The sequence below is a fragment of the Pelobates fuscus genome, chromosome 5 (assembly GCF_036172605.1).
Source record: "Pelobates fuscus isolate aPelFus1 chromosome 5, aPelFus1.pri, whole genome shotgun sequence".
NCBI classification, from domain to species: Eukaryota; Metazoa; Chordata; class Amphibia; order Anura; family Pelobatidae; genus Pelobates; species Pelobates fuscus.
This window is the reverse complement of record NC_086321.1, coordinates 31,868,847-31,891,994: the sequence shown is the minus strand read 5'-3', so window position 1 is coordinate 31,891,994 and position 23,148 is coordinate 31,868,847. Positions and strand designations below refer to the sequence as shown.

General features: G+C 39.7%; 1 protein-coding gene across 1 annotated transcript in view; it reads left to right on the top strand.

The window, feature by feature from the left end:
• Positions 1-23,148, top strand: part of ADGRV1 (adhesion G protein-coupled receptor V1) — a 441,777-nt gene that overhangs the window by 222,433 nt on the left and 196,196 nt on the right. The window contains exons 79-82 of the mRNA XM_063456378.1: positions 693-939; positions 3,966-4,105; positions 14,347-14,507; positions 17,076-17,176. Of these exons, the coding sequence (XP_063312448.1) occupies positions 693-939; positions 3,966-4,105; positions 14,347-14,507; positions 17,076-17,176 (649 nt within the window). The remainder of the gene's footprint in view (positions 1-692; positions 940-3,965; positions 4,106-14,346; positions 14,508-17,075; positions 17,177-23,148) is intronic.

Below are 23,148 nucleotides of genomic sequence, written 5' to 3'. Positions count from 1 at the left end.
TGTTATTTGAATGATCGATGTTCAGGTTGGATTTATGGTGAATTGTTATAAAACTGGAGATTTGCACTGAAATTCTAATCCTGTATAATTTGAGATAACAGCATTATCAAGAGTCAACTATGACCTTCACTTTGCTGTTGGTCTCTAAAATGACCCCTTACTTTCAGTCATTATAACAGTGAGACATTGCCGGGCCTTGAGCAAACACTAGCAATTTTATGTTTTTATTGGATACATGGGGTGAAAGGGACAATAGAGTTGGAACCCCTGAAAAGATAGCTGCACCACTAACGGGGGATGCACAAACAAAGGAGTATATATATATATTTATATTTATAGAAATATATATTTGGAGTGGAAATAATGGCAGTGTTGTACATACTCTGCTACCATCAGCATGAAACAAAATAAGCAATAAATATTTGGAACAGGAAGATTAAATGGACCAATTTTATAATCCAGCGTATCAATTCTTCTCGGTTTAATATCAGTGGCTAGATATTAACTTGGAGGACAAAAATGGACTTTGTATGTGTATAATAAAAAACACCTATTTATAAATCTTAATAAGAATATATAATATATAGCTTGTTTTATTTTATGATGCATTTGCTATGTTCTATAATGCCTTTACTAATGTAACTGAAATTGTGACACCTTTGAATATATTTGCTTTTCATTTTCTTGATCAGAGGAAAGACCATTTACGACTCATGCCCCCACATCTCCATAAGTGCCTATCACTGGTATCCACAACAAATCAATGGGCATAAGTTTGACGGAAAGAGTGGAGATTCTATCCAAGCCCCTGAAAGGCTCTTGACAGTTTTGCCAATTGATGCTCCTGCGAGTGACAGCTGTCACTTTGTCCAGTTTACTGAATACAGCAGCCAGCAGTGGTTTCTTACGGGTGGGGAGCAATCTGCCTTAAATAACAAGGTATCGTAAACAGATAACTGGAAACACTTTTTCTTTCGTTGTAAGACACTTGGCTTTAGCAGCATATCTTGCGTAGATGATCCTTCGCTGCTTTGCATGTTTATTTTTACCCTGAAGAGAGATTCATTGCATTCTTCCAGGAACTGAAATGCAATAAGCATGTTCATTCCAGAGATGCATTTGGCTCAAAGCATTATTTTTAGTTGTGTATTTAACTACTGAAATATCTGAAAAATAGCCTTCATGCTTTGTTCTGTTTTGTCTGTGAAAATGTAAAGACACATAATATGTTATATGTGTACCTTTGTAACAAGTATAAATTGCATTATGCAAATTCCTTATGTTAGTTATGATAAAATAAAAATAGTGTGATTATGACTCCCTGCTTTTTGTTAAACTGCAAAATAACATTATCTCTTGCAAAAATAGCTTGAATTAATACAGCGGTTAAACTTCCATGGATGCTTTTTTTATTCCAAACTGTTTTTTTGTTTTTTTTATTGAATAGCCTTGCAGTGTATTGATCCTCTTATAATACTGTGGGCTTCAGTCACTCGCAAATCTGTTACCCTTTAATTCATCGCTGCAATGATGGCTAACCTCAGAAACCCAGATGTTTCTAAATTACAGTTTCCATGATGCCAACGTGGCCTTAAAGGACAACTGTCATCAAAAATGTAATTTCTCATTTTTTTTCTAAAGTTTATTACATTCAATGAAAGGTAAACCAGAGGAGTAGGAGTAGGTTGTTTGTTCAACCAGAAAAGTTTGTTCAACCAGAGTTGTTGAACTGCCACTTGGACTATACCAGTAACTATTCAAGCGCTTAATTCTCCTTTTATTTTCATTCAATGAAAGAGTGAAACTCTCTCAAAAATATAACAAAATAACCAATTATCTATATTTATATATTTTTTAAACAAATTTTTACGTTTCTTTAAATGTAATGCACTTTTTTTAAAAGTGAGAATTTGAAAGAAGTTAGGATGCCTCCAAAACAGTAGTTATTATTGTAGCACAGCCAAACTGTATCCTAGTTGTTCTTTCGCCTGTACTAGGCCTTATCGGAAGAAGTTTTAACACATGGACATCGTGATTGAGATTTAAACTTTGGAATGTCACATTTGCTTATGTTTTCAACCGCTCCACACTCACAGTACTTATGTTTTCCTGAATATCTGGTGATGAATCTGATAAAGCAAATAGAATGTATATATATATATATATATCTTTTTTTACACAAAATCTGGTATTTTCATGGATTAATAATCTATAGTATAGTATAGTAAGGCATTCAAGCCATTTTATAGCATCCACAGTAAGTGATAACACAACCTCTGGAGACAGTGAATTACATGCCCTTATTGTAACCGCAAAGAATCATTTTGGCTACTGTAGGTTCATTCTTCTTTTCTCAAATGTCTGCATGTTTATGGATACTCACAACTGATAAATGAAGCTGCTGTTGGCACAATAGTGACAAGTTTGGCTCAGTTATATAATATTAGTTAATAGAGAAAAAGGGTAGGGTCGCTCTCAGCCACTACAATTCAGCCCATGGTGCTACTGATCATGGGTCAGCAAAAACTCCAAGGAATATGTACAATTAGATAAATCTCAGGCACTTGTTCTACTTACATGATATTAGTTAATATGAAGCTAATTCACTATAACGTGCATCGTGGTGAATTCAGAAGGGAATAACAAAATGTTGGCTAAGATTGTAAAAAAAAAAAAAAAATGAACTGGATCACTCTCCCAAATCTGCTATTTTGGTATAAATCTTGCTATACTCAGATCAGTATAAGCTTTGCTCTCCATAATTCCCATTTTAATGAAAAAGCATTCAAATTTGAAGTAACAATTTGTTTTCACCACAAGTGTTGGATGGAATAATATTTAACCCTTTACATGCAAGAGGTCTGCCCAAGAGATTGTACATGTTTTTTTTTTATAAATCTTTATTTTTGTTGCGCATGTTAATACATTAAAGCTTGCTGTCCCACAGCAGCTTAGGCAAGCACCACATCATCATACAGTAAAAACCTTAAACTTGGCATTTAAACATTAGCACATTTTAAAGTGAAAATATACAGATAAGGGTTACCTACACATAATATTCTTGTCGCCTAATAATGGTAGGTAATCAGGCGTAGCTCACGTTGCAGGAGTAGTATTAGGACCGAATGACTCAGAAGGTGATTTGCGTAGGGCGAATGGTCCTAGTAACATAGCTAAAGAGCTCAGTGCCTGTATCGCAGAATTATACATTTGACAAAGACAAGAATGCATGTGCTGGTAAAAACTCAGAAGAATAGAAAAATGGGAGATCACAGAAAGATCTGTTGGCCAGATTAAGCCGCCCCTTTAAGGGTACGGTTGGCTGTGTATCCCCTGTGATGTGTGTGCAGACCCATGTTTTTTTTGTCTATATTCAACCATGCCGTGTGTGTTGCAGGTGTAGGCATAGTAAGTATGAGTCTAAGTCCCCGACTTTATGTGAAGTGTAACAGGGGTGGGTGGCATGCTTGCCACTCATGCATGTTACTTATGAGTGGAAAGCATTACTGTGGGCCCCCCCTCTTATCTAAGAGCCAGTGCTAGTAAAGTCGTGCAGTGTAGAAGGAGCAGGAGTCCCCCCGAGCACGGCTCGTTTCTTACCCTCCAGTCTTGTATGTGCTGAAAGTGTAAGGCATGGCGCCCTTGTCTATGTCTCGGGCTGGTCTAGGGGGTAACCGGTGGTGCTAGGGCGTTGGTGAGATGTCAGGGGTGCAGAATAGCCCAGATTGTGCATGTTTTAAGAGTAAAGTAGACAACAACTAAGTATTAATTCCTGGTTCAACAACCAGAGGTCCTTTACTCCCAATTTACTTAATTTGATTCTTCTAAAATATTTTTACAAAGACAATGAACTACTGTGGACATGTTGCCCTAGATAATATGTATTTAATGTTATATAGCTGATTATAGAAGCGAACATATCAAGACTCATAGTGTTGTTTCCCCTCTTGTTGGTTTCTATGTAGATATTGTCTTTGAGCCTGCAGGTCCAGAGATTCCACCAACTGTCCAGTGACAATGAGGTTGTCTATAGGATTTTCACAGGAGGCAATCGAATTGTTCCACGCACGTCACTTTGTCTTCTTTGGAATCAAGATTCAGAAAGGTAACATATGAAAAATATAAACAAGCCATTCAATCAATCTGCCTAAAATAAATAAAATACTGAGACATGTATTCACCAGACAGTGAGTTGCAATTTGATTTATTTAAATTAAAGGACAAATGTCCTGAAATTTTCACTTTAAAAAAAAAAAAAAAGCAAAATGTTTATTAGATTTATTAAAACATGATGATTTTTTTTATAATGTTGACTTTTTTATATAAATACTGCTGGAACCTGTTCAACCCAACATGCTTACTGCTGCAATTGCGCTGTGTGTTCTAAGTGCAGCTGCAGCAAAAGGTGAGTTAGGAAGAGCAGTAGTTGATCAGATGACAATACAGTCTAACTCAACATGGCGGCTAAGCCAGATAAAAAAAGGAAATTTTCTAAAACAAAATATAAATATACATAATTTCAAAAAATCATTTAGTTTCAATAAATGTAATGAACCTTAACAAAAACAAAAGTTAAACAGTAGGTTGTGATTTAAAGCACAGTTGATATTTTGAAATGTAATATATTTACAGATTGGCAGGTTTGAGCTAAATTTAGCAAATGTGGTTTAATTTACTACAGGTCAATGTCAACACTATTTGTCACTGTTCAATTATTTTTTTTTTTTAAAGTTGTATCCAGTGTTGAATCTCTCTTTTTGAAGATATTTTCCATCCTCTTAAAGGGACACTCCAGGCACCCAGACCACTTCTGCTCATTGGAGTGGTCTGGGTGCCAACTCCCACTACCCTTAACCCTGCAAGTGTAATTATTGCAGTTTTTCATAAATTGCAATATTTACATTGCAGGGTTAACTCCACCTCTAGTGGCTGTCTATTAGACAGCCACTAGAGGTCACTTCCTGGGTTCTAGCACAGGTTTCCTGTGCTAGAGCATCGCTGGACGTCCTCACGCTGTGTGAGGACCTCCAGCGTCGCTCAAAACCCCATAGGAAAGCATTGAAATTATTTTTCAATGCTTTCCTATGGGGAGACGTAATGCGCATGCGCGGCATTTCCGCGCATGCGCATTAGATCTCCTCGGCCGGTGAGCGAGATTAGTCTCGCCCACCGGCCGACGTAATCATTAGGAGGAGCGTCGCGGAGGCGGAGACAGCGGCGAGGGACATCGCCGCTGTCCCAGGTAAGTGACTGAAGGGGTTTTCACCCCTTCAGTAACCGGGGATTGGTGGGTGGGAGGGAGAGGGACCCTCCAGTGCCAGAAAAACGGATTGTTTTTCTGGCACTGGAGTTTCCCTTTAATGTCCTTCATTGACTGAATTGCTTTTCTAGGCATGCTTTATAGACCTCTGTACAGTGGCTGAATTGTTCCACTGATGTGGCGATATCTTCAATGGTAAAGCATTTCATAGAACATTATAGTCTTCCTAACTTGGGTGATTGTTGTCAGAACTTGTAGTCTGTGTCAGGTTAAGTAGTATCCTGGATATAAGGTTCAGATTTGGAAGCCGTACATTTTTGTTCTGCTGTCTTACTTGAACAACAGTTAAATTAGGAATTTACGGGGGGGCCCTGACATCCAAGATGGCCGGACGTGCTCTCTGTGAGCTCTAGCACAAACGGGCACAAACACAATAATCCCGGCTAATCTAACAATGCCAGCAACACACAGAGCACAAAAAACGGTGCAGGGCCAGATGGGGAATATAATGATACCCGACTTGCACCGATACACACTACGAGCACGTGAACCGGCCACGTGGCCTAAACTGGAGCGGAGCCCAAGGCCTGGGGGAGGTGGCTGATCCCCAGGCACGAGACCTGCTCCCAAGCGAAATTCGAAGACTGTCCTGCTACCCCCCCTCTGGATATCCGGGTGATATCCCGGTTCCCGCTGGGGACGACAACCCCCACAACGCGGCTCCAACAAGCAACCAGACACACAAACAAGTGGGACTATGGGGACCCAGTCAAGATGGCGGCACAGGCGCGACCGGCGCCGAAAAGCACTCTCACCAAGCCACCCGAACACACCCTGGCATTTTTGGACCGGCTCTGCAACCATCTATGGACTAAACTCCGTATCAGAGGCCGGTCCCTCCACCTAGCATTAAGAAAAATGGCGGCATGGATTCGTCCAGCTACCCGGTGCAACCTCTGCAGACACCTACTTCGAGCCCCCAGAATGGCCTCTGGCCAGAGACAGGGTCGGAGATCAAAACGGCAGGAGATGGCGACGTATCCCTCCGACGCCGGCACTCAGCCCCACGTATACCAGAACGAGAAAACCAAGCCCGGCCGACACACTCACCACTCAGAGGCACCGGAACCCTACGACCACTGAAGCGTAACCCCACACTCGAAGACCCGCGCTGACAGACACAGAGCCAACCCAGAATACGGCACAGCTTCCTACCAGCAAGTATGCCCGTGTTGTCCAGATAAGCTCATGTGCACTGCGGATCAGAGCTCTACCCACGGCTGGCACGTTTGATGATCTCAGCCAAAGTGAAGAACACACTCATAGGCCTTCAAAATTAACAAGATAACATCATTTGTTTTTACAGCTGTGCAACAGCATACATTCACAATCTCAGCCCCATTACCAAACGTTTCCTAATGTGTCACGGTAGTTGGACTGAAACATTCAGTCTCCTTGAAATAAATTCACTCTTTTGTTTACTCTGAAGCCCTACGAGCGTGAGGATGACCAGTGTCAGTTAGGTAACTTTTTTACTGTACTTTTCCAAATAAGCCTTCATTTCTATGGAAACTGAAGTCTTTGTTTTTGTGGCCCACATAAACTTCAACCTTGTTTATTTGGCCCGTGTTTGTTTGACATGCTTGATGTACTGCAAAGTATATACCCTGATTGGCCCATTTCCACGTCCTTTTTTTTTTTCATCTGATTCATTTCTGAATTGGAATTTTTGTTCTGAAATTCTGGTGAGCCAAACTAACATATTTCTGAAATTTAGGCATTCCAAAAAAAAAAAAATTGGGGCGTAAAATAGTTGTGACAAACCAAATTTTCTCACCGTGTACAAGTCTAGGGGGATATTTATCAAAGTGTTCTAAAATGTGACAGTTAAATTCCATCATTATTTTAATCGCATTTATTAAAGTGATCTAAAAAGTGGCGTTTATCTTTATAGTAGAAATGTTGATTTCAGAAAGACACCACATTTATAGTGATGGGAAAATGTCACTCTATTTTCCAACAGAAAAGTAAAGTTCATGAATCTGTTTTGTCGGCAGAAAATGGTGCATATTCAAAAATGATGACGAGAGTGCATAAAAAGGCAACAGTTAAAAAAAGATCTACAGATAAATGGCACCAAAAATTCCCTGAAAATTAGATAGAAAGATGGTAGCGATACTTTGATAAAGCTCCCCAATTTGTAGTAATCGACTTTCTTCCACTGTGTAGTCTTGCATTTCTTAGAGTGTTCCAAATGCAAAGGTTTCCTGATCACCACTGGAGCTCATTGATCTTTCTAAGGACTTAGTCTGTTGATCAGATGGGGCTAATCCTGCTTAACCCAGCTTTCTTTCAGATCACCTTCACAAGTAGAAACCTCGTATGCTAGTTAAATAGAAAAGCAGACCTAATAGGTCAGAGAAGAAAGGGCGCCCCCTAGTGCATAACTATACATATATACAAAGAAATATAAAACATAACCTTTAATAATGGCTGTAGTAAAATACACGGAATTGTCTATGTGGGCACGCTGTATCTAATTTAGTAGCCATGTAAGACAGGCACGTACAGGGTTAACAGACACACTGTTCATTCACCCGACATTCACCAATCAGAGGATAGATCGTCATTAGGGGCGGGGCTTGACTGCGATCGGCCAATTTTGGCGCGAACGCATTGTACACACCCCCAGTATGAACTTAATGTATAGGGCTATTTAAGGAGCTCCCGTTGCTTTGACCACCTGTTTAGCCTCAGAAGAAGGCGCGTTTAGCAGCGCCGAAACACGTGTTAGGTAGCAGGCAGGAAGGATAGTTCAGAGCCTGGACACCGACCAGTATAGTCTCCTTAAATGATCAGCTAGTCAGTTTTACTCTATTGGATCTTTTATACGATTTAGAAAAAGGGGGTGGGGAAGGTGTGGGTGACGGGGATTTTCATCTTTTCGTCAGATACCGCAATGTGCATCGTTTGATAGCTTTCGTTAGCGCTATCTATCAGATTACAGGCTTTCTCCTCCCACATTTATTTCTCTCCCTCAGTGACAGTGTTGCAACAGATGTCATGCAACCTGCCACAATGTATCCATCTAGTTGCTGTACTCAGACTAGTTCTTGATCACATAGTTGATAAAGCTCTTTCATCACTACTTTTTGCTACAGTCTTCTCCTATGTGTGTATATATTTTTCACTGTAAGGGAGTATTGAAGGGATTGTATATAGTGACTGTAGAGGCGTTCTACCTATATTTTGGCAATTCCATGAGGGATTGCTACTGAGAAACGGATCATACAGGTTGGGGGGATTCTTCGCTTTATCTAGCTCAATATCCTCTAGGTGACTCCCTTAGGATCATTATCCCCTTCCAGGTACATATCCTCCTATTTTAAATATATATTTTTTCCAAACTCTTCACTACTAATAGTTGGATACATCCAGACAGCAGCTAACCACTAATTGGAACATGGGAGTTACCCTAGTGGTAAAGTAAGATATTGGTTGTCTGCCACTGTAAAAGTCCAAAGTGGATACATGTCCTCAAGCAGTTTTGCTGTACACATTTTGTGTCGAGAGAAGTGTTAGTAAAAATAGCATATGTATCCTGTATCTATTTGCACTCCCTCACCTGCACAATGAGCCTGCAGCCTGTCAACAAATTCCTCACTTGTCACTCTTTAAAATCAGACCCCCAGCCTAATCCCTTAACTCAGGAAGGCGCGTCACTCAGCCCTTGTGCTATGTGCAAAATCACCCAGGTTCAACAAGTACATTATGCTGACGGTGAGAGGTAATTTGAACTAATTATGACAGGAAATGCTCTGAAGAATTTGGCTTGAGCTCTGATAGATATAGTTGTTTGACTGGTTCCTATTTGTTTTAAATATAGTCTGCAATGACTGAACTGTGCATCCACAGAGGGGGCAAGAGATAACTTAGAAGCATAAGTTGCAGTGTGCAGTTACAATATGCAATATATAAACTAATGCTTATATTCCATGTTACAATGATAAGGGGAATACAGCATGACAATAAGGTTATTTATCAGCTGTTGTAAAACTATAATACCCATAATGCATTGTCAGCTTTAAGGCAAAGTTTCCTGGTTTTCCCAGTCAATTCAATTGTCCTTGGTCCTTGTCCCACATTCTAATATTTCTCCCATTTCAATATTGTGAATGTGTGAGCATGCACAAAGTATCTGTACAGCTTAGTACACTGTAGAAACATGCTGACTATATAGGGATGATGAACCAGGCTGTGGTGTGGTGTGTGCATATGGGTGAGGGGTTACTTATTGTTGGAGTGGTGGAGAGTTGTATGACAGAAATCTTAAACCTATATATATTCATTGCACCCAGCCATAGCCATCCACAAATTTATATATATATACATAATAAAAAAATATACATAAAAAAAATATATACATAAATAAAAAAAATAAAAAAAATATGTATATATATATATATATATATATATATATATAACTTTCTATCTATCTATATATATATATATATATATATACATAAATAAAAAAATATATATATATATATAAAAAAAAAAGAGATAAACTTGGCACTCACCCTTTTCAAAAAAAATCTCACCAATATTCTTGCCTGGGTGCAAACCTCAGCGTAGGTATGAATATTCCAATGTTGTAATAAGGTGCACTCACAGGACTTTTTCAATAACTTACTTTTATTCTGAGAAGTGAATTACATGTGAAGAAAATATCGTAAATCGACGTTTCGACCCCTATAGGGTCTTTTTCAAGATCTTGAAAAAGACCCTATAGGGGTCGAAACGTCGATTTACGATATTTTCTTCACATGTAATTCACTTCTCAGAATAAAAGTAAGTTATTGAAAAAGTCCTGTGAGTGCACCTTATTACAACATTGGAATATATATATATATATATATATATATAACTTTCTATCTATCTATCTACAGGGAGTGCAGAATTATTAGGCAAATTAGTATTTTGACCACATCATCCTCTTTATGCATGTTGTCTTACTCCAAGCTGTATAGGCTCGAAAGCCTACTACCAATTAAGCATATTAAGTGATGTGCATCTCTGTAATGAGAAGGGGTGTGGTCTAATGACATCAACACCCTATATCAGGTGTGCATAATTATTAGGCAACTTCCTTTCCTTTGGCAAAATGGGTCAAAAGAAGGACTTGACAGGCTCAGAAAAGTCAAAAATAGTGAGATATCTTGCAGAGGGATGCAGCACTCTTAAAATTGCAAAGCTTCTGAAGCGTGATCATCGAACAATCAAGCGTTTCATTCAAAATTGTCAACAGGGTCGCAAGAAGCGTGTGGAGAAACCAAGGCGCAAAATAACTGCCCATGAACTGAGAAAAGTCAAGCGTGCAGCTGCCAAGATGCCACTTGCCACCAGTTTGGCCATATTTCAGAGCTGCAACATCACTGGAGTGCCCAAAAGCACAAGGTGTGCAATACTCAGAGACATGGCCAAGGTAAGAAAGGCTGAAAGACGGCCACCACTGAACAAGACACACAAGCTGATAGGTCAAGACTGGGCCAAGAAATATCTCAAGACTGATTTTTCTAAGGTTTTATGGACTGATGAAATGAGAGTGAGTCTTGATGGGCCAGATGGATGGGCCCGTGGCTGGATTGGTAAAGGGCAGAGAGCTCCAGTCCGACTCAGACGCCAGCAAGGTGGAGGTGGAGTACTGGTTTGGGCTGGTATCATCAAAGATGAGCTTGTGGGGCCTTTTTGGGTTGAGGATGGAATCAAGCTCAACTCCCAGTCCTACTGCCAGTTTCTGGAAGACACCTTCTTCAAGCAGTGGTACAGGAAGAAGTCTGCATCCTTCAAGAAAAACATGATTTTCATGCAGGACAATGCTCCATCACACGCGTCCAAGTACTCCACAGCGTGACTGGCAAGAAAGGGTATAAAAGAAGAAAATCTAATGACATGGCCTCCTTGTTCACCTGATCTGAACCCCATTGAGAACCTGTGGTCCATCATCAAATGTGAGATTTACAAGGAGGGAAAACAGTACACCTCTCTGAACAGTGTCTGGGAGGCTGTGGTTGCTGCTGCACACAATGTTGATGGTGAACAGATCAAAACACTGACAGAATCCATGGATGGCAGGCTTTTGAGTGTCCTTGCAAAGAAAGGTGGCTATATTGGTCACTGATTTGTTTTTGTTATGTTTTTGAATGTCAGAAATTTATATTTGTGAATGTTGAGATGTTATATTTGTTTCACTGGTAAAAATAAATAATTGAAATGGGTATATATTTGTTTTTTGTTAAGTTGCCTAATAATTATGCACAGTAATAGTCACCTGCACACACAGATATCCCCCTAAAATAGCTAAAACTAAAAACAAACTAAAAACTACTTCCAAAAATATTCAGCTTTGATATTAATGAGTTTTTTGGGGTTCATTGAGAACATGGTTGTTCAATAATAAAATTAATCCTCAAAAATACAACTTGCCTAATAATTCTGCACTCCCTGTATCTATCTATCTATCTATATATATTTCACCCTGGGTCCCGCAATCTTTATATATATATATATATATATATATATATATATATATATATATATATATATATATATATATATATATATATATATACATATATATATATATATATATATATACGTATATATATATATATGTATATATTTTATGAAATCGTCTGAAATGTCCTATAGGGCCACGATATCCCACCCCTTAGTCTGCCAACTCCCCCCTAAAATGATAGCATCTTTGGCTATTTGAAGTATTGGTTCATATACCATATGGTATCTTTCTATTGGCCATTCTTTTATAATGTAATTGTAACGGATCGACGGGCACCCCGACTGGGTACCTCCGTTGAAGGATGCTCCTAGCACTTCCTGAGGGCTCCAAGTACTCTAGCAGATGCCACAACCACCGAACCAGAGATGCCACAACCACCGAACCGGAGAAGCATACAAATGCTCTCAAACATATGAATGCTGTAAACCGGATCGGTGGGTTGCTGCGTAGGTAGAGACCAGCGGTACTCTGCCCTGGTGCCAGTGCTACCACTGGAGTAGCCTGGTTGGGGCTCAGCTGAGGAGAAGGGTTAGTAGGCTCCTCCCTCTGGACCTGGTGTTGCTGCTGGAGGGGAAGACAGGTTGTCTCCCCTTTGGATAAACAGCCCTGCTGCAGGGGGACAGGACCAACCATCCCTACCCCCTGTGGTTTGGGCACAGAGACCACGGTCCCATCTGCACCAGTGTGGGGCTTATCATCTCCCCTTGGTGGGCTAGGCTGCCGCTGGGGAGGGGGGGCAAGGTTCTCCCCTCCCAGTATATGACTCTGCCGCTGGAGAGATGGTCCTAGCGCTTCCTGAGGGCTCCAAGCACTCTAGCAGATGCCACAACCACAGAACCGGAGAAGCATACAAATGCTCTCAAACATATGAATGCTGTAAACCGCTGAACAGGAAAAGCATACAATGAGCTTACACTTCTGGCAATCAGCATACAATCCAATTCGTCCAATAACAAGACAACACTTCGTTTAAGGGTCAAGCAGAACTGACTGTACTGGCACATACAGCCTCTTTTATTCCTAATCCACAAACATAGTACTGCCCACAGGGTTTTACAGAACAACCAATCAATACATACAATACACACAGACACTCCCACACAAAATCCTCCCCTCTGCCTGTGATATGATTACTGAACACAATGGGTAATTAAATTATCACAGACAGAGAAATACAGTTTTATAAAACATATCACAGGGACCCCAAAACATGCAATAACCCCAGTATATCCTCGGAACCGGGGGATCTGGGTGAGCCACATATCCAAAATTCACCCAGATCCGTTCAGTAGATTGGAAGATACAGTCTAATGCAGATTCCGCAGAACATATACAGATTATATAAAAAAATAATTACTGTATAATGTGTCCCCTGTTGTATAGTTTAACCCCTTAAGGACCAAACTTCTGGAATAAAAGGCAATCATGACATGTCACACATGTCATGTGTCCTTAAGGGGTTAAAACTACTGCACGATGTCTTTGTGCACCAAATACCGGCGAGATGGCACCGTGTAGAAAAGTCACAACAGTGTCTGTGAGTTAAAATGGCCGCCATCCATTGTTCTCACCATTTGCCTCTGATACATGAAATGGTGAACACCCAGTAACTCCACAGTATGTTCCAAGATGGTTCTCAAAGGGCCAGTAGCAGCATAATACAACATGCCCAAATCCTGTATTTAAGGGGTCAAATCTCCCATGGGCCATAGTCAGCAGGCAGGAGGCGGGCAAACAGGCTTCTCCAATGCCCAGTGGCGAGGTTGGTTCCGCCACAGTAATAAATTATTTTTTTTTCATCTATATTTTGTGCATTACCCCAAGGATACAGACATTTCATGACATTTTCAATGAAGCATACATAAACGTGCACAAACAGTTGTATGTATTACTGTCTATCATTTTAGGATGAAACAAAAATAGTTTTCATGTCTCTTCATAGTACACAAATATTCTGTATCAATATCCTTCTTCTACTACTTGAGATATCCCGAAATAATGGTATTTGGGCGTTTTTTTTTAAAACAAATACCACTAACAACATAAATACGTTTTTAAAACTGAAAATAATGAGCAATTTGCATAGCAGGTGTTGAAGCTTGGGCCCAGCCACTAAGTAGGCTGAAGTGTAGAATGGGCCTGCTGATAGGCATTGTTGCTCCCTGTTACTAGTGAGTTTTTAAACTGGTGCTGTCTAGACTTGTCCATATGGTCTTGTTTTATGCAGGCAGCTAGGGTCAGCTCAATAATTTTGAACATATATCAAGTGTGCGCATAAGCTAGAGAGACTCCCAAGAAAACAGAAGATGAGAAAGGAGAATGAGAAATAGTGGTAGAGAGATGTGTTTGAGGTGGGCCGCAACCAGGGTGGGGCCTCCAATTTGAGTTAGTAGTAATATTTGTATTTTGGAGATTTTAATGGAGAGGAAGCTTATGCACCAATCTGAGCTTTTCTAGGCCAGGAACACAATAAGTTGTAATTATAAAATGTTATTTTATTTTGTAGATGGTCAGCAGATGATGAGTACTGCAAAGTTGTGGCTGACACAACAGACTATGTGGAATGTGCCTGTTCCCATATGTCTTCCTATGCTGTCTACGCTCAAACTGACAGCCTTTCCACATACAACGAAGCATTTTTCTTTGCTGGATTCATATGCATTTCAGGTTGGTATCAGTGATAGAGAGAACATAACCGAACACATAGGACATTTTTCTGATGCAACTGTTTTGTGAAAAATATAATGGCATATTGATTTGGGGTTACGTAAGAAAAAGTCACACGTGTCTTTGGTGTCTGGTGTAAAACCATGAATTGGTGGAATCATGTATTGTGGCTAAAAGTTTGTCCATTCAATTAATTAAACTAACATTCAACTTAATGCAAGCAAGGAAGAGATTGAAACAATCTTTATACCAAAACAACTGAAAAACACTTCCATATTACAAATTTGAAGTAGAAGCTTGTTTTTGTGCTAAGAAAGGACTTCAAAGAGATTAGATATTATAAACAACCATGGAACAATAGATATTGTTTCTTGAAAAGCCTGACATAACATATTAACTATCTGCAACCATAATTGAGAATCTTAAAGGCATTGCCACCACAGGTGCTAGTACATACCTGAGTGGCCACTGAGATCCCACCAGAGAATTGGTAAAAACAGAAAGAAATCAACAGGAGTAAGATAGTGCTATGCAGATAGGTTGTCAAATTGTATAGGAGGGACATTGTCATATAGGTGGATATACAACGTCAAACTCACATCTACCAGACTCACAAATCCTTGATAGCTTAGGCTTGAAACAAAGTTTTTTTCATGATAGAGGCTATAAACTTTAAAACGTACAGCGAAAACAAAGCATGCACCTGACCTAAAGTGAATTCTGTAAGAGTACTTCAGAAGAGGGCACAGAGGTTCTGTTAACTAGAAATAAAATTATGTAACAACATCCTGTGGAGATGTGGGGTTGGAAGAGCTTATCCAGGTAGTGTTTATAACTGGATACTTCACATAGTGGAGCAATGGAGTATGTAGGCAAAGTGAGAAATAAACAATGTCATTGGCCATAATCAAGTCTTTGAATTCTTCCCTTCCCAAGTCACAGCCGAATATTTCCTTGAAGCTTTGAACTAATAGGAGAAGGGGCTCCTATGAAATAGTAAAAAGCAGGACTACAAAGGACACCCATGCCTAGTGCCTTTTACATTAATAAAGTATTATTAGCATTTATATGTTGCCAACCTATTTTAAAGTGCATTACAACTATACAGTGGGCATATTTCATAGCAAACAATTGAAAGAAAAAGTAAATGTTTGCAGAGATAAGGATCCACCCTTGGTTTGAAATGTAGACATGTCCTTCTGAATGAGATTGAATAAAGCCTTCCTCTCTCATGGAGTTACAATGTAGTATTCATGTTCTGTTTATTTACTTGTAGCCTGTAGCCATGTTTGACACTCTCATAATGTGGCGAATAAATAGCAAACTAACTAATTAAAGGACCACTCCACTGCCCAAATGCAAAATTAATAACAACTACTGTTAAGTAGATATACCCCAAATTAAAACCTGTGTGTGTTTAATTACGCATTTTGTTTCACTGAGGTATATCTAAAAACAGCTTGCAAGACATGCATTTCTCTTGTCTGCTGCCTTTGCAATTACTCCCCTTCTAACTCCCCCCCCAGACTTTCTGTGGCTGTCCAATCACAGACTTCCCAATGCATTTCAATGAGAATTCTTTGCAAGACAGGTGCTCGCTGCAATTGCCGCATCTTGAGTTTAGCTCCACTTAGCTTACTGAACCAGGACAGTAACAGGACTTGTTCTCTGTTTGAAATTCAAGTTATATTTGAGTTATAACCAGTAAAATTTATAAAAATGAATTTCTATTGAAATCTGCAGTTTTTGCAAAATAAAAGAAATAAAAAAAGACGCACTTTTCACATTTGGGACACTTTAGGGGTCTGGAGTGTCCCTTTAATATATTTGGATAAACTTTTCAAATTACTTCATATTAGACATGTGCAATTTGTTTCGTTCCGAATGTAAATTCGGACGAATTTTGGCAATTCGGATGCTTCCGAATGTCCGAATTTCGGAAGTGCCGAATTACCAAAGTGCTTCGGATTTCTGAAAAGTGTCAAAACAAGAGAGGGAGGGAAAATTACGTGAATGATGACAGGAATCAAACTCTAACCCTAGGGGTAGGGTTAGGGATAAGGTTAAGGTTAGGGGTTAGGATTAGGGAATTTCGGAATTCAAAAGTCCCTAATTGCCAAAGTCCCGAATTGCCGAACCGAAGTTCTGAATTGCTGAAGTTCTGAATTGCCAAAGTTCTGAATTGCCAAAGTCCCAAATTGCCAAAGTCCCAAATTGCTGATGTCCAGAATTTCGGAAGTGCAAACCAAATTGCCAAAGTCCCGAATTGCTGAAGTCCCAAATTTCGGAAGTGCCGAACCAAACCAATTTTTTTGCCCATGCACATCCCTAGTTAATATTTTTGAATACACGTTTAAATAGTTTTTTGTAAGTATTATAATATCTAATATTTGAATATATTTGTATATGTTTTTAATATATTAAAATATTTTTGAAAAATATTTAAGAATTTGAAAAGTTTGTCATGTCAAGTATTATTATAAAGAATGTATCATTTGATAGGGTAATGTACGTACAGCCGTTCTCTGTGTATTAATGAACTCATTGCGTTGTTTTGATTCATTGCAGGTTTTACATTGGCTATTGTTGCTCAATTGCTGTGTGCAAGGTCTTCCTTATTTTCCGCTAAACTTCTTACTCATATGATGGTTGCCTGTTTAGAAACTCAGGTAAGGGGAAACACATATCAATTAATCACTGAATCTCCTCTGCCGTGGCTGCTCTGGCACTAAAAACCAGCTCAGCAGTTTCATTATTGTCCATGGCTGGTGCTGGCGTTTTGGCCGTCATGTGATTATATGCGTACATGTGCTAAATTGCATTGGCACGCCAATCCAATAACTAACGTCCACTATATATTTGTCACATGAGCACAAAGACCAATGCAAGCCATGTTTTATGACAAAATAGGGATAATCTGAGACTCTGTTTAGCATACCTCTCAACATTTCAAATGGACCAAGAGGGTTACTTTAATTTTAGCCTTGTGAGTGGGGGGTGACCAGAGAATGTACTTAATAATAATTTATGCAACTGAAATGTAATTTAGAACAAGCGCAATGTATCTCACACCGACTGATTTCTAAACACATGTATTGTAGTTTAAAGACACATTACTGGGAGTGTTATTGCTGTGGAGCTCTGTTACACACTCAGACACACCAGCAATATGGAGCTCATAGAAAAGAGGGACATTAGCATGGAAAGAGGGACAGCGGGATTTGGGTCAAATATGGACACTTGGGAGGTATGGTTTAGTGTGCCTGTTTGCAGTGTGTTGTGCTACAGAGCACCTGGTAGGTTTTAATTGTTTCAGAGTCACTTGTATCAAAACCCATTTTAGGCCATAGGGAAGGAGCTCACACTGCGCCAACAGATCCACTAAGTCTACCTTTAGGTCTGGGGCTACAAAAACTGATAATGTATAGCATTGAATTGTGTGTCTGTATCTCTCTAGACTAAAATCCAGTATAGTTCAATGAAATAAGTTACATGGTTACATACTTTAGTTTAAAACTTTATACAGTTGACATAAGACACAGATCTGGTATGGAAAGGGACTTACAACAGTATTGGTCTCTTCTAGCAATGGTACACGATTTGTTCTTGGGTAAATAATTTTCCATGTTGTGTTATTATTTATTTATTTATTTAAATCCAGCAGATAGTTTCAAAGTTGACACATTTAAGACTAGCTTTCAAACTGACCAATTACTTAATATTCTGTCCATAATTTGTCTATATGCTCTGTAGTATTCTGTAAACCAAACTCTTTAGTAATGGTAATTTCAAAGTTGCCATAATGATTTTAGAATCATGACCGTACTTGTGAATAATGGCATTTCTTAGTCTATTGAGGTGAAAGTCTGTCCTACACAGTCTGGCAAATATACCAAGGCATAATAAAAGAATACCTTTTCATTTCAGGTTCCTGGTTCATTCCATGGATCCTATATAATAAGGTTAGAGTGTTTTCAGTTCATGAAAAGAAAGGCTTGATAGAAGAATGTAAGGGAATAATTAAAGGGACACTCCAGGCACCCAGACCACTTCTGCCCATTGGAGTGGTCTGGGTGTCACCTCCCACTACTCTTAACCCTGCAAGTGTAATTATTGCAGTTGTTTATAAACTGCAATAATTACCTTGCAGGGTTAACTCCACCTCTAGTGGTTGTCTACTAGACAGCCACTAGAGGGCACTTCCTGCATCTAGAACCTGTGCTAGAGCGTCGCTGGACGTCCTCAGGCTGTGTGAGGACCTCCAGCGTCGCTCAATTCCCCATAGGAAAGCATTAAAAAGCATTTTCAATGCTTTCCTATGGAGAGCTCTAATGCGCATGCGCGGCCGGCGGGATCAGTCTCGCCCACCGGCCGAGGTAATGAAGTGGAGGAGCGGCGGCTACCCGAAACCACCGCCGAGGGACATCGGCGGGGGTCTCAGGTAAGTGACTGAAGGGGTTTTCACCCCTTCAGCAACCGGGGATTGGGAGGTGGGAGGGAAAGGGGACCTGCAATGCCAGGAAAACGGATTGTTTTCCTGGCACTGGAGAGTCCCTCTAATGCAGAAGAAGGGATCATTTAAAAAAAAAAAAATAGAATATGTAGAATGTAGAATATAAGAAAGTAAATTGAAGTTATATGGTGGAAGCAGTGGCAGAACTGATGTAGAGAGGGCCCTAGTGCAATACATTTTTTGGGCCCTTCTTTAGAGCAAGAATGGTCAATAGGTAAATCCCCATCTGTCTTACAACTCCAATGATGCTTTGCCATCTGGGGATCTATCATGTTTGCCATCTGGGGACCATCCTTGCAGGGTTGTATTTGTGAGCAGTGTTTGTGCGTTTGAATGCATATTTTTGTATATTTTTAGATGGAGTATGTGTGTGTGAATGTTGGGGTGTATTTGTATGTACTGTTGTCATTGGAATGCAGTGGTGTACTTCTAAATAATGTTTGCATTTGAATTCAGGGGTGTGTTTGGATGTAGTGTTGGTTTCCTGTGTCTCTGGGAAGAAGTGACGGACATGGGCCACCCGATGGGCCCCCTCAGAATGCAGGCCAAGTTGTGGCTGAACCGGCCTGACGGTAGTTCCACTGCTGGGCGGATGACTGTAGGGCAACATAAGTAATCACAAGACTGGTGCAAGGTGGGAAAATTTGGTACGGCCGAATCATTTTTCACAAAAATAGAGAATATTTTATGATGGCTGAATTTCGGTCGTATATCGGTTTGGCTCAGCAGAATATAGGTATCAAAAAAATGATTTAGAAACCAAATCAGATGAAACAAGAGAGTGAAAAATGGACCAAGCAGTGTACTACAAAATATATTCATAATATAATATTTTGTATATATTTTGTTGCATACTGATAGGAGCGTTTGTCTGTCCTTTGGTTCACAGGTCAACTGAGAAAAAGTAACCGATATATTTAATATACAAATTATATGTTTTTTTACTGCTCCTCTTTCTTCCCTCTATTGCACACTTCTCGATCTGTAAATAAAGTCAACATTTAGTGAGTTTCCTAGACATCAATGATTTTTCCCCCCAGAATCACAAGTCAAAATGTGCATGATTGTTCTTTGCGCATTTCAGTTGATTCATGGTTTGGGTACATTTTGGCTCAGAGTTTGGGAATTCAACCAATCACCTAAGCAGTCCAAATATGGACAACGTGTAGTTCAGACCAAAATGATTCTTCAAGTTTAGTAATTACGACTTAACACAGTGAGTAGTAGATGTTTGGAATTTTCCTTCGAATGGAAGTGCGAAAAAGCAGACCACACTAAAGGAATATAAGTAGGCCCACAAACTGCATAAAAACTGGCATATTAAATAGGGCACATTGGTTCTTATCTTCAGTTACAACTAATGCCACAATAACACAGTGAGTTTCGTGAGCAACTTATGCAGTGTCTCACCAACCAACCTGGCAATGAACCGTATGAGCCAAACCTGTCTGCTTAACACATACCATCTTTAGGAAAGATACTGTTATTGCTAACTAAAAAATCACTCAGAATAATGTTACCATCGTGGGAATCAGAACTGATCTCGAAAACACATTTTCTCAGTCCTGCAGAATGTTGTTTAACCAGAGGATAATAAATAGCTAAAAACATTTTGTGAGTAGAGAAAATAAAACAACGATATGCACAGCCAAAACCACTGTCACTTAGAGGAATAAACAAACCAGCAAACGAATCTGCATAACTAGACACTTCCCTGTCCCATTCTGCATGTATTGCTCTTTGAAGGTGGCAGCAGTGCAATACAGAGTTTGCAGTTTTTTTGTTTAAACTATGGCTGAGTAAACATTTAAAGATGCATCAATGCTTTCACTCTCAAGCAATGCAAAACTATTCCATTTATATATTTACAACAAATATAATCATTGCCACGATAAGACATCTAATTACACAATGCGTATAGGTAAATACAGCGGAGTTGCTAAGTTCTAGGAGCATCTGGGGCTTCTTAAGCTCAAGAGAAAACTTGATGACCTCTACACTAGCAGAGATGGGGCTATGTCTTGATATCTCCTCTCTATGTCATGATATTGCGTTCTCTCCACCCATGAACTACTGATTCTCTGTAGGATCTCAATGGTATAGCAGGAAACAAGGACATGCTGCACAGCCAGGTGTTCAATATGATCCTGCCATGCTACCTAGAGAGGTGTGCAGCAAAGTTCTTTTAACCAGCGCCAACTCTCACTCACTTCGGGGGGCACTGCCCACTTCCCATAAGTAGCCTGACAGAGCACTTTACAACTCGTGTTTTTTTTTGTTTTTTTAATAAACAATTTCTTTGAGAGGCAACTTTCCAGATGTATAATTCAGAAGAAGAAAAAAATATTAATATCCTCTAGCCACCTCCACTAACTTTAGATATATTTGGACAAAGAGCAAGCACCCTGGGCTTCAGTCCCAAACCCCCCACTCCTGCAATCACTACAGTATAATATGTATTGGTATATGATTAGCCTGGATGCAGTCCTGTGCTGTTTTATAGGAAAATAATGGGCAACATGGTTCTCATTGATTTATTAACTTATTACATTTGTACAGTGATGGGCTAAAATCCTATTTACAGGGAGTGCAGAATTATTAGGCAAGTTGTATTTTTGAGGATTATTTTTATTATTGAACAACAACCATGTTCTCAATGAACCCAAAAAACTCATTAATATCAAAGCTGAATATTTTTGGAAGTAGTTTTTAGTTTGTTTTTAGTTTTAGCTATTTTAGGGGGATATCTGTGTGTGCAGGTAACTATTACTGTGCATAATTATTAGGCAACTTAACAAAAAACAAATATATACCCATTTCAATTATTTATTTTTACCAGTGAAACCAATATAACATCTAAACATTCACAAATATACATTTATGACATTCAAAAACAAAACAAAAACAAATCAGTGACCAATATAGCCACCTTTCTTTGCAAGGACACTCAAAAGCCTGCCATCCATGGATTCTGTCAGTGTTTTGATCTGTTCACCATCAACATTGCGTGCAGCAGCAACCACAACCTCCCAGACACTGTTCAGAGAGGTGTACTGTTTTCCCTCCTTGTAAATCCCACATTTGATGATGGACCACAGGTTCTCAATGGGGTTCAGATCAGGTGAACAAGGAGGCCATGTCATTAGATTTTCTTCTTTTATACCCTTTCTTGCCAGCCACGCTGTGGAGTACTTGGACGCGTGTGATGGAGCATTGTCCTGCATGAAAATCATGTTTTTCTTGAAGGATGCAGACTTCTTCCTGTACCACTGCTTGAAGAAGGTGTCTTCCAGAAACTGGCAGTAGGACTGGGAGTTGAGCTTGACTCCATCCTCAACCCGAAAAGGCCCCACAAGCTCATCTTTGATGATACCAGCCCAAACCAGTACTCCACTCCACCTTGCTGGCGTCTGAGTCGGACTGGAGCTCTCTGCCCTTTACCAATCCAGCCACGGGCCCATCCATCTGGCCCATCAAGACTCACTCTCATTTCATCAGTCCATAAAACCTTAGAAAAATCAGTCTTGAGATATTTCTTGGCCCAGTCTTGACGTTTCAGCTTGTGTGTCTTGTTCAGTGGTGGTCGTCTTTCAGCCTTTCTTACCTTGGCCATGTCTCTGAGTATTGCACACCTTGTGCTTTTGGGCACTCCAGTGATGTTGCAGCTCTGAAATATGGGCAAACTGGTGGCAAGTGGCATCTTGGCAGCTGCACGCTTGACTTTTCTCAGTTCATGGGCAGTTATTTTGCGCCTTTTCCACACGCTTCTTGCGACCCTGTTGACTATTTTGAATGAAACGCTTGATTGTTCGATGATCACGCTTCAGAAGCTTTGCAATTTTAAGAGTGCTGCATCCCTCTGCAAGATATCTCACTATTTTTGACTTTTCTGAGCCTGTCAAGTCCTTCTTTTGACCCATTTTGCCAAAGGAAAGGAAGTTGCCTAATAATTATGCACACCTGATATAGGGTGTTGATGTCATTAGACCACACCCCTTCTCATTACAGAGATGCACATCACCTAATATGCTTAATTGGTAGTAGGCTTTCGAGCCTATACAGCTTGGAGTAAGACAACATGCATAAAGAGGATGATGTGGTCAAAATACTCATTTGCCTAATAATTCT